At 52.6% G+C, this 12,781-nt stretch overlaps 1 protein-coding gene across 1 annotated transcript in view; it reads right to left on the bottom strand.

The window, feature by feature from the left end:
* Positions 1-12,781, bottom strand: part of ACSS1 (acyl-CoA synthetase short chain family member 1) — a 43,969-nt gene extending 31,188 nt beyond the window's left edge. The window contains exons 1-2 of the mRNA XM_052651208.1: positions 12,490-12,781; positions 3,902-3,998 (exon numbers count right to left, since the gene is read on the bottom strand). Coding sequence (XP_052507168.1) covers positions 3,902-3,998; positions 12,490-12,781 — 389 coding nt within the window. The remainder of the gene's footprint in view (positions 1-3,901; positions 3,999-12,489) is intronic.

Raw genomic sequence — 12,781 nt, forward strand, 5'->3', positions numbered from 1 at the left:
CACCACAGAAATCACCCCCTCCAGGGCTGAGGCCACAGTGGAAACTCCACTCAGCTCACGTGTGGGTACATAGGGGGCGGGGGGGACCAGGCCTGCTCTACTCTGCAGCCCAGCCGCCCAGCTCAGCTGCACAGCCTGCCCGCGACCGCAGCCGCGCTGCCCTCACAGTAACCCACATTCACAGCGGAAGGCCAAGCCAGGGCTAAAATCTGCTCCAGCTTTTTTAAAAGGTCACGTCTTGGATAAGTGACAAGGTTCTACTGTAGAGCACAGGGAACTGTATTCAATATCCTGTGATCAACCATAATGGAAAAGGATGTGAAAAAGAATATATATATATATATATATACATGCATAACCGAATCACTTTACTGTACAGCACAAAGTAACACAAGATTATAAATCAACTATACTTCAATAAAATAAAGTTTTAAAAAAACTGTAAAGGGCTCATGTCTGGACCCCTCCTCAGAGAGTCTCAGATGGAAGATCCTGGGTCAGGGCCTGATGAAGACTCTCAGCCCACTCTCTGCTCTGACTGGGCACCAGGCTCAGAGGCACCCCCCGCTGAGGGGCCCTGAGTGCAGTACACAGGGACCAGCTGTCTGCTCTGCTCCCCGCCCTCTGACCATTCCCCGCTTGGAAATCCTTGGCCCAGACCCTGGGCTCCAGGCAGGCAGTGGTCTTGAACTGCCCCCCACCTGTCTAGAGGAAAGGGATTTGTGTTTGTGCACATCCCCACCCCCAAGCATCTCTACAATCTCTCTGCTTGAGCTGACCGTGAAGAATCAGCTTGTGAAATAGGTACGTGGACAGCTGGGAGGAGCCAGTGCTATCTGGCTGAACCCCCTCGGGGAGACACCCAGGTTATCTGTGCCTGCCTGGCGTTACAGACCTCAGGCGGTGCCAGAGGGCCCAGGATTACCGGCCTGCTGGCTCCCTCAGACGGGTTCAGACACACCTCTGTGCAGAAGCAGGCTGGAAATCAGCTGGGCAGCCCTGTGGCCTGGGCTCCGGCCTCAGGTCACAGGCTGCCCCTCCTCCCCGGGAGATGCTTGCCGGCCATCCCAGGCTGATCCCTGCCCCTTTGCTTCCCATCAGGAAGTGAGCACCACGCCTGAAGAAGGAAGCGCGTCTGGAGGACAGAACCCCAGCCAAAGAGGGGCCAGAGCCACGTGGCCAGTACCACACAAGGCCCACCATGCTGCCTAGCTCCCCCCGTGCCTCCGCCTGGTGGGCAGGATGCGCCTGGGAACTGGCACTGCCAGTGCTACAGACAGGTGTTGAACAGGATGGAGACACTGGGCTGCCCCGGGGTTCCCAAAGCGGGTCCTGCCAGACCTCGTGCACCCTAGGGAGGCGCGGTTGGAAATACATGCCAACAGCACTGAGAACTTGAAGACAGCGTAGACCCCACCCCCAGGCAATGGCCCAACTCCCAGAGTAGAAGCAGGGCGGCGTCTCCACAACCCAGGAGAGCAGTCCAGGGAGGATCCTTGGACATGGAGAGCAGGCTGTAGATACATGCACGTTTCAGGCATGTGTGCAAGGGTATGTGTGCACATGTGGATCCACGTGTCACTAGTATTTAGGGCAGAAGGGGGTTCATGTTACAAGCTCTCTGCTGATTCTTCAGATACACTTCCTCAGAAGAACTCAGCAGACTCAGAAAGGACAAGCCTGTGCCCCTGAGCAACAAGACGGGTCCCCCAAGCTTCAGACAGACAAGGCAGGTGGGGTCCTGGGAAACTACATTGCCCTCGGCACCCTGGTCCCTGAGAACCTCAGCCCCACACAGCCTCCTTCAAGGGCTCTCAGGTCATGGATCTGGAACTTTGTCCTCAGGCCACCAAGGCCTGTGACCGTCCTGGGGCACCTTGGGTGCCACCACGTGAGTCACTTGGCAGGAGGGCACTTCAGTTTAGTGGCAGTTTGTATGCTGGCAGGACAACCAGCACCAAGTGTAGGCAGCTCTCCTCTGAGACAGGAGGGAGAAAACCTCACACTGAAAACCTAACATGACCAGGAAAATGATTAATCCAGGTCCCTCAAAAACTAGCTGCCATTACAGACAACCCAGTCACACGCTTCTCTTTTCCCTCAAACAGTAAATAGCAACAGTCACGGGGCATTAAGACGAGCTGAAGTTTGTAAAACCATTTTGTTAGGCTGAGTCTGTTTATTTTTAGAGAGAATACTAAATTCTTTGCCTGCACTTATAGGTTTATACCTGCTCAGGGCAGCTTTGCAATGGAAATAAAGTTGTTCTTTGTTTTAACGAGCTGGCAATCTTCCTTAGACTCCCCCGCAGTGACAACCACACACTCAGAGGCTCACCCAGAGGCCCTTAGAGGCCCAGCATGGCCCAACACCAGCTCATGGTCCGGGTCCACAGGAGGACAGGAGGAAATTAGTCCATAGCTGGACCCCCTCCACCTCCTCCACCCTCATCACAGAGCCCTCATCTTCTACTAAACAATCACACATAGATCAAGTTGGGCCAGTGAGGGTGAAGAACATTGGAGCAGCTCACCTGTTAGAGCAGTGCCCCTGACTCCAGTGTGCAGAGCCCAGGGCTCCCAGGCCACATGGAGTTCAGAGGTTATCTGTCCAGGGGACCCAGCTCAATGCAGTGACGGGCAGTAAAGGCTGAAAGGGACTGTGACAGCTGAGGGTATTGGGCGGAAGGGGAGGGATAAGCAGGGCAGGGCCCGCTAGGAGCCACAGCAGGTTAACTAACGTCACTTTGCTACTTCTAGGAGTCCACCTGAATACATCTTCACCAGGCCTGGTGCACTCGATCTGTGATAAAACCTGAGTCTGAGAAACAAGCAGGAAACCAGGGGTCCCTGGGGCCTGGAACTCTGAACTCTCCTCCTGCCGTGTCCCCTTCCTCACCTCCTCATCAGCCAAGCACACCTGCACCTTCTCTCTGTTCCTGGGATCCCTGGGCTAGGACTGGACGTTCTCTCTCCATCTTCCTCAGGCTGCACCATCTTCCTGAGGCCACTCCTTGTCAGCAGCATGTAAAGCGACCTTCACTGGGTCGCTGGCCCACACCCGGGGCCATGGGCCTGGGGATGTTCATCACTGTAATGTACCCCAGCCTGCCGTGACTGCTACAGTGGCACTCAGTGACATCTGTTGAATGGCTGGCCAAGAAGCCCTGAGCCACCCACCAGGAGGGTAATCACGCCCACAACTACCTGGGGTACTAAGGGACCACAAGCTAGGCTCCCAGTAGGCCTGAAATAGCCCTGTAAAGGTGAACTGAAGCTTGAGCCAAGGGGTTTTCCCATGAGGATGTGGCCACAGACCAGACACCTTTGAGCAAGACAGTCCCAGGAAGGAGCAAGGCTTCAGGAAGACAAGTACCTGCTCCTGACGCCAGGTCTGCTCAAACCCCCCAGTGCACATACTTGGTGTACAGAATACGTGATCACAGATACCCTGTGATCCCTTAAATATCATGGCCCTTGTTTTATTTTAGCCTCATTTCAAAGTCTTGGGTTTACTGTTGTGCCACTATCATGACGCACTAAGAGGGGCTGATTTTAGTTACCCTAGCATGTATGTGATTCAGCTCATGTTCATATTCACTTTTCCTGAGACCAAAGAACAGTTCCAAAGTGGAAATGCCCCCTGATACCCATATAATGCCCTGCCAAGAACTGGTCACAGGCACACGGAACTGCTTGACCAAGAGTGACCCTGTGCCTCGAACATTCGTCATACTTGTTTCTGAGGACCCTGTTCTCTCCAGCAGAATCCAAAGACACCAAGTACTGCCCAGGTGGATGAGGATGCCAGGATTCCTCCCATCCACAGCTCGGTGGCAGCGTTTGGCACTGGTGCCCATGTGCGCACGCAGAGGCACCCGCCATCAGGGGACACACCGTACCTGTAAGTGATCTTCACTTCAGTTCCAGGCTCATCTCGCTCCCAGATCAAAGCAATGCTCTCCGGGGACTTCTGAACGTGCTGATCCAAGCAGTTGACTGCACAAAAACAGGTGCATGGACGTTATACTTGGTGCCACTGGAGTCAGAACGGGGAGGGTCCAGTTGGCCTGGCTAGCGCCATTCTCCCTAGGTTGAGAGACTTCTCAGGTGCAGGTGACCACTGGGAATTCTGAAGCAGGTGCTTCATGTGTGGAGCACTCCCCAAGTCCCAATCCCCAGCCTCATTCCCCACCACCACCACCACCACCCTCAGCCAGCGACCTGACCCAACTGGCCCTGTGGTTTTCAAGGCTCCCTGGAAATTCTGACACAGCCAGGGCTGAGCACTGCAGCCTAGGCTGTAGGAAAGAAGACTCAACGCAAACAGGGCCTGATTCCGTGCAGTGCATGGGGAGGGTGCTCGTGGGGTAGGGGTGCGATCCAGGACAAGGACCCACATCCCTTCTCAGGTGTCCATCCAGCACCCAGCTCCCAGAAGTGATGCACTGACAAGGGAAACGTCTCGCTAGTTTTCCAGGAGGCTTGCTCCCCTCCCCCTCCGTTACCGAAGCTCAGGTCATATGACTGCCCACAAAAACAGGTCAGTTGTGGTGGTTTACTGTCAACCTGAAGATCAGTAGGATCATGTTCATTGCTAACTTCCTGTTCACCACCACTGACTGGACTTCAAGGTGAGCTTGGCTCTGGCCAGTTTTTGCCAGAGCCCCTTCCAACCAGCCCTCGTGGCCTGTCTTCATTCCTCACCTCCCCATCAGCAGGGAAATAAATACCTAAAAACAGGTTTCAGACCAGCAGCCACTGCCCACCTGGTCTTCAGGGTCACCCACATGTCAAGGTATATAAATTTTTCCTTTCCTGTCTTTTTGGGGCAGTTATTCATCTTCTCCCAAACTAATCTTCTACAGAAATGGGAGATGTACCCTTTGCCAAGTCTAACTCACAGGGCTGGGTCAGAATCAGATGGAAAGCAATCCTGAGAGGTTACAAGAATATGAGGTTGGTCACCACCCGATAATCACCCTGCTGGGAGTTCCTACAAATATTTCCTGATGGAAAACCATTCTGACAGAAGTTATGGGAGACTCTCCCCATAACAAACCCATAATCCTCGAGAGGGTGAACTCCCATGGAAACATTTACAAACTTTAGCTTGTGTCTGTGTGTGCCTGTGTGCATATGAATCACATTTTTTCCCTCTCAGGATATTTTATCTATCCCTTACTCTGGGAGGTGGGAGGGAAGTTCAAGAGGGAGGGACATATGTAAACCTATGGCTGATTCCTGTTGATGTATGGCAGAAACCAACACAATATTGTAAAGCAATTATCCTTCAATTAAGAATAATTTTTTTTTTAATTTCAAGTTTCTAACAGGTATATAAGCTATACCTCACAAACTTGATAAATGAAGTTGGGGATGTCATGGGGAAAATTCCTACTTATTGCCACAGGAAAGTTCTTTGAACTACTAGAAAAACAGAAGAGAATAAATCCCCACCCCTCCAAAAAAGAAGAGACAAAAGCAGAAAGACAAACTGAGAAGAAGGGGCTTGGTGGCAAAACTTGGATTTACAGAATAAACCTGACATCAGTCATGTGTGTGTCAGTCTGGTCCAAAGTTCTTTTTCTTAATATTTATTTATTTTTGGCTGTTCTGGGTCTTCATTGCCATGCACAGGCTTTCTCTAGTTGCAGAAAGCCAGGGGCTACTCTCTAGTTGTGGTGTGTGGGTCTTCCATCGTGCTGGCTTCTCTCATTGTGGAGCACAGGCTCTAGGGACATGGGCTTCGGTGGTTGTGGCTCATGGGCTCAGTAATTGTAACACACAGGCCCACTTGTCCCACGGCACATGGGACCCTAGTTCCTGGACCAGGGATCTAATCCGAGTCCCCTGCATTGGTAGGCAGACTCCCAACCACTGGACCACCAGGGAAGTCCTGGTACAAACTTTAGAAGAGTTTTCACATTAAGACCACAGATTTCTGGCTTCTCTTGAACAATCAGCAGATGAGGCCATACCCACACCTTGCAGCTGAGGTGGTGACCACTCTCAGCAGGAGTGGGTCCTGGCATCTCCCCTTGCTAGCCATGCCAAGTCTGCTCAGGGTCCTGCCTCAGGGCCTTTGCACAGTTTCTCCCTCCCTGGGGGACATCGTCCCACCCTCCCCACCACTGCACATCATCTGGTACCCAGCCTCCCCCAGGTCTCAGCCAACACATCCTCACTCCGCTCTGGAGCACTACTCCTCCCTGGGACCTTATGCCTCCCAGACTGTAACAGCCCCTGTGGTTTTTCCAACCTGCTGCCCCTTTGTGGGCAGGGGTCACATGCCCGGTTCCTGTTTGGACACCTGCAGCCTGACCCAGGGCTCCGAGCACAGGAAGCCCTAAGTTCTGGATGATGGATGGACCTGCCAAGTCCTCAAGTTAGAGGATAATGTGGGGTCCAGGTGACACCAGGCTGGGTGCATGCCTGGGAGAGGGAACAGACCTCGTCTCATCTTCCTGGCTTTGTCCCTCAAGAAGTTTCCTTTTGGGGCCTACATCAAGGCTTCTGACTTCCCGAGGATCCCAGATGACTTGTGAGCCTGTAACTTTCGAGACCCCACCCTGAGTCTCTGACTGAACAGGTCTGGGTGGTCTTGAGGATTTCACTTCTACCAGGATCCAACTTGATGTGTGATTGCAGGTCCGGGACCTCTTTCACACAGGCGGGTGCATACACACACACACACATGTCTTCTGGTGCGTACGGTCCAGAGTCCTGGGGAGCTTTCTTTTTCCAGTGGTGGTGGTGGTGGTTTAGTCACTAAGTCGTGTCCAACTCCTGGATAGGAGTAATTAAAGACCCTTGCCATCTCTGCAAGACATCCGGCCATGCCCTCACTGGATGGCAGCCTGGGGTCACGGTTAAAATCACACTCTAGAGTCAGGCCACTGTCTGACCACTCACTAACCATAGACTCGTCTATTTATCTCTAAACACCACCTCTAAATCTTACTCTCCTAATTGGTGGTGGTAACGGTTCCGGACTCTAGGAGGCATGGTAATAATTAGATGCCACTGGAGTTTTCCTGCCATGGGGTGCGACTGTGTCCCCAAGGGAAACTGAGTTCACAGCTGCCATGGACAACCCTCAGACAGTGTCCAGAGAAAGCACAGGGCCAGGTCTGAGGCGACGTGGCTCTATGGTGCCATGTGTATGTTGACTTTTAACACATCTGCATGGCTCCTGCTGTTGCCTCAAGTGCAGAGGGGGAAAAAAAAGGAGGAAAGGAAGGAAACCCTTACATCTCTCATTTAAAAAAAATACGTCTCCACCAAAGAACTGGGCAGCAAGACAACAGAATTTCGTTTCCAAGTATTTCCAAGAAAAATTGGGCAAGGAGAAAGCAACTTAAGGCTTGGCTCAAACCCGATCTCTTATTTTGATCCTTTTCCAAATTTCCCAGCACACAGCAATCTCTCCTCCCACAACTCCATTCGGCACTGACTCATCTTCCCAGCAGCCCCCATTCTGACACAACATCAGCTCCGCTAAATCCGCCCCCAACTGGGTCACAAGGTCCCTATGGGCAGGGACCACTTCCCTACGATTCCTTCACCTCGGAAGGGGGGTAGGGGATGATGGGACAAAGTTCCTAATTCTCCCCTTAGCAGCTGTAAAACCTTGAGCACTGTCACCAGTGTGGACCTGCTCCTTTACTGATCTGTGGTCCTTCTCCTCATCAGAACGCAGGCTCCGAGGCACTGGGGCATTTTATGCGTGATCCCCACCAAACACGAGCTAGAGCCCTTACATCCACATCTGTACAATGGGGCCACCAGACACTTCAAATTGGTGTCACAAGGATGTCATGAGATGAGGCATCACAAAGTTCACCTAAGGGCAAGTCTGCACCGGGACCTGATGTGGCTCTGCAAGCAGGTAAGTGGGCGTGTGTGGTGAGTTTGGGTTTGTTTTTAAGAAGAGGTGCTGAGGGACTTCCCTGCCAATCCAGTGGTTAAGACTTCGCGTAACAATGAAGGGGTGTGGGTTTGACCCCTGGTCAGGAGGCTAAGATCCCACAAGCCTTGAGGCCAAAAAAATCAAAACATAAAACAGAAGCAATGTTGTAATAAATTCAATAAAAACTTTTAAAAGATAGCCCACATAAAAAAATTAAGATATTATTAAAAAAGAAAAGGTGACCAGAGGGTCATCAGTTTCATCATAAACATGTACACAAAAATGCAGGCATTTCCATCCAACAAACTTGTTGGTTGTTTAAATGCATCCCTGCCCCTCCTCCTTTTACAAAAATTTAATTTTAATCCAAAGAGATGAGAGAGTTAATATTCACAAGAGGAGTCACAATAGGTTCTTCTATTTAAAGAAAACCTCCCTGGCATAATTTGAGGTATTACGTCAATCACAAAAACTGTATTTGCCAACTTTCCAGAAACATCTGCTATTTAAAGTAAGTCATGTCTCTAACAACTGGGGAGGATTCAGAGCTTTCCGAGGGTCCCTCCTCCTGAGACCTGAGGTCATGTATCCACTGAGAGTTCCTTGAAGGACCTGAGTGAGCTACTTCAGCCACTGGGAGGAAATGCAGCCTCAAAGGCAGGCTCTTGCCATCTCAACGTTTCTGCCGTCTGAATTATTCGAGGCACGTCATGAAGAGGAGAGAGCCACAGCGAAATGGTTTCCACTGCTACAAGGAATGTTCCAAAAAGTGTCCAAGGAATCTCTGTGTTCAATGCTAGTTATAAACAGTCTATCCTTGAGCTTGAAAGTAAGAATACACACACGCGTGTTTCAAATTTAGACTCAAAATAGAGTTTCGTTTTGTATTCTGAAAGCAACACGTCACTACCCTCCAGTTCTGCATCTGCAGCTTCCTGATGTCTCAAGTTTATACCCACGGAGCAAAGACATCTGTTGAGCCCTGTGAGGGAAAGAGCCAAACTTCAAAAGCTGGAAAGAGTCCTTATCAGAACGTGGCTTTCTAAAGAGTTTCGGGTTTCATGCAAACCAGTTCACTGCAGGGGGTGTCAGGTCTACCTCCCCACCCCCACCCCACCCCACCCAGGGCCCTCTGACACCACAACCCCCCACCGGCCTGGCTCTCCCATGGTCCAGGAGGGCTTTCAGAGCCACGTCAGCCACCTGCATGCCCTCCCCAGCCTGCTTCCCAGAATAGGCTGGTCAGATGGAAAACCTGTGTGGTCCCATTCAGAGGCAAAGCAGCACGGCTGAAGAGCAGGTTCAAGGTTACAGCCTCCTCCCAGGATTCATTAATAAATAACAAAGGCCAGTGATTGGGTGCAAGGAATGTTCTGAAGACAGTGCAGAGTGCTTCACAAGCGTTTTCACATTCAATGCTAACAGTAGTCCCAGGTCACCTGCCGCTGGTCAGAAGCCTAGCAGCTTCTGCCTTGGTCTCTGGGACCTCTGGTAGCCAACAGCCCTGGGTCTAGTCACCACCTTGTGAGAAGCTCCTTGTGGGTGCTCCAGGCCACAGCTCCAACTAAGCCCAGCCTGTAGGCCAGGCTGCAGACATGGGAGTGAGCAAGGTAGATGACTAGAGTCCCACAGGTGGGGAGCAGAGGCAAGCCACTCCAGTCAGGCCCTGTCCAAAGTCCTGACCCACGGAATCCGAGAGACTGAGAAAATGGCACGGATAGGAACTGGAACAGAATTTCAGTTACGCACTGTTCTCACATTACAAATGAGGAGACACACCAAAGAACATTCAGGGGAGGGCAGGGGGAGTAAATTGGAAGAGTGGGATTGACACAGACACACTACTATACATAAAATAGTGTAAACTAATAAGAACCTACTGCAAAGCACAGGGAATTATTCAGTACTCTGTAATGACCTATATGGGAACAGAATCTGAAAGAGTGGATATGTGTATATATATACTTGACTCACTTTGCTGTGTAGCTAACACAATTGTAAACCAACTATACTCCAAAAAAATGAATTTTAAAAAATTAAGCACTTGGCAAGACTTTAGATAGAGAGAAAAAAAATGATCAGGGGAAAACAAGTATTCAAACTCAGGTATGATTCCAAAAACACACCCAGCACCACTGAAGTGTACGGTACCACCCACAGACTGTTTGTTTGAGAGAGACAGATTGGCATTCATCCCAATCCACCCATTAAGTGGTGCCCCACCTGCCCTGGTTGGACACAGGTCAGTGGTTCTCAACCTTAAGTGTGTATCAGGATCACCTGGAGGATCCACCCCCAGGTTCCTGGCTCTGGCCATCTAGGATGTTTCTACAAAGTTCACAGGTCTTGCTGATGCTGCTGGTCCAGGGACCACACTTTGAGAACGGTACATACAGACCTTCCTGAAGGAGCAAACGGAGTTTTAAGTGATGCTCCTTTGGAATAAGCCAACATCACATGACCATCACACAGACAGACAGAGCATGCCAAAACACACCCCCTTCCACCCCAGCCCACAACTTTCTAGTGGCTCCCAGGATAGCCATAACTTGGTCTGGTCCTTTTTCATATGATCACCTCTGATTTGCAGACACTGGCGACCATCAGAGATATTTCTGACAGATGAGTGCGTCACATACACATTTGATGAGAGAATGTGGCTGAAATGCTGTTTTTCTACAAGGCAGTTTTCTGAAGTTCAGTTTCTGGCTAAGGTAACCATAAAGGAGAAATAAATGAAGAAAAAGAGGCAGAAGAGTGTCTTGCTGTACACCCTAACCCTGACCTTGAACCTGACCGAGTAGGGCTCACAAGGCCCTGGCTGCCCGTCGCACCGGATCTGTCATTACACCACCACCACCACTCCTCCCTTCTTATCTGAGAGTGAAAGGTGGCACGTGTTCACCTTGAATGTCCCTGGCAGCTTCAGGTCTCCCAAGTCCAAGGCAGCTTCTAAAGGAATTGCAACCTTCCACCCCTTCCCCCTGCACGCAGCTCTCTCGATCCAGGGTGCATTCCACCAACCCTGCAAACCTAAGGGTTTAGTTTTTCTCCCACTAGTCCAAGGACACTTTGTGCTGACTCAATTTTAGAGAAGACACTTATCTACTGAGTCATTTTTATTAAACCAGCAAAGCAATATACAATATAAAAAAAAAAAAGTCCGGTCCAAAGTTCCTTTAAATATCTTTGCTTGAAAAATAACCGCAAGAAGCTACCTGTAACTCTGGCTACTTCTAAATTTCACGAGTCAAAATCACTACCACTTATTGCTCACTAGTAAGTACTGGGCCTGTTCCATACCCTGTGTGCCTGGTCATCACAACCAGCCCCTCAGGTGAGTATTGTGCCCTCTAGTCTACACAGGCGGAGAAGGCAATGGCACCCCACTCCAGTACTCTTGCCTGGAAAATCCCATGGACAGAGGAGCCTGGTGGGCTGCAGTCCATAGGGTCGCTAAGAGTCAGACACGACTGAGCGACTTCACTTTCACTTTTCACTTTCATGCATTGGAGAAGGAAATGGCAACCCACTCCAGTGTTCTTGCCTGGAGAATCCCAGGGACGGGGGAGCCTGGTGGGTTGCCGTCTATGGGGTCTCACAGGGTCAGACACGACTGAAGCGACTTAGCAGCAGCAGTCTACACAGGAGAATGCTGAAACTCAGAGGAACAGAAAAACTGGACCAGTAAAGAAGTGGAACCTGGAAACTTAGACCCCACTGCCCAGTTCAGGCCTTGGTCAGGAAGACCTTTCCTTAAACAGCCCCTAGACTCCCATCTATCCCATTACCCACTTCCTCCTTGACAGGCAGCCCCTCTGACCGCCCCCCCCATCTGGCTGCTCACACTCCAGGCCTAGCCTGCCTCCTCCTTCCCTTAGTTGCTGGGTCTTTTGCCCCTGGCGGGCCGGGGCATGGCTGGCAGTGTGAACCCCAGTCCCAAGTCTGGACAGAACCGTAGGGGATTCAATCTCCAGTAGGGGCCAGAGAGGACAGACTGGCGATGGAGCTGGCTTCTGAGACCTCGGAAGACCGGCCCCCTGGGTCTTCGGGGCGAAGGTGAAACTGAGAGCGGGTAGGTCCCACTACTGCTTCCTTCCCGCCCGCCCGCCCGCGGGCTGACTCCGGCTGCCGGCGCGGCTTCCTCCTCCCCGCCACCCGGCGCAGCCCCGTTTGTTTACATGGGCAGGGCTGCTCCCCAGGCGGGTCTCCGGCCGGCACCTGGCGGTAACAACGGCCAGAAGCTTTTCGGTTCTGTCGCCGGCCGGCCCCGGGGGCGGGAAGTCCTGCTCCTGGCGCGCCCCTTGCCTTCCACCCCCCGTGCGGCACGCTCGGTGTTAGGGCCGGTGGGGGCCACCGTTAGACTCGGGGCGGGGGGGCGCCGGGGAGCGCGAGCCACGACCGAGGAGTCGGGGCCGGGCCGGCGGGGTGGGGGCGGGGTGGGGGCGGGGTGGCCGCGTCGCTTGCCGGGGAGCGATGCCGGAGCGCCGAGGAGGGGGCGTGTGGAGCCGCCGCACGCTGGGCTCGGGGTCCCCTGGGCGCGCGAGCTGGGGCGCCCGGGTCCCCAGGCCCACTCACCAGACACGTTTAACTGGCCTCCCAGGAACCAGCTGATCCTGCCGCTGCGGAAGTCGCAGTCGCTCACCGTGTGGTAGGGGGTGTCCCACACGAGAGCGTCCCGCGCCAGCGGCCCCCAGAAGGCGGCGGGCTCGCGAGCTGCCAGCTTGATTCGCTCTTGGTAGGAGCCGGGCGGCGCTGCGGGGGCGGAGGCGCTGCTCCAGAGCCGCGGGGCCGCCAGCGCCCGCACCCCGACCCCGCGGAGGCCCCCCAGTAGCCGCCCGACGCCGCGGCCCAAGCAGCGCGCCGCCAT

The sequence above is a fragment of the Budorcas taxicolor genome, chromosome 13, assembly GCF_023091745.1.
Source record: "Budorcas taxicolor isolate Tak-1 chromosome 13, Takin1.1, whole genome shotgun sequence".
NCBI lineage: Eukaryota > Metazoa > Chordata > Mammalia > Artiodactyla > Bovidae > Budorcas > Budorcas taxicolor.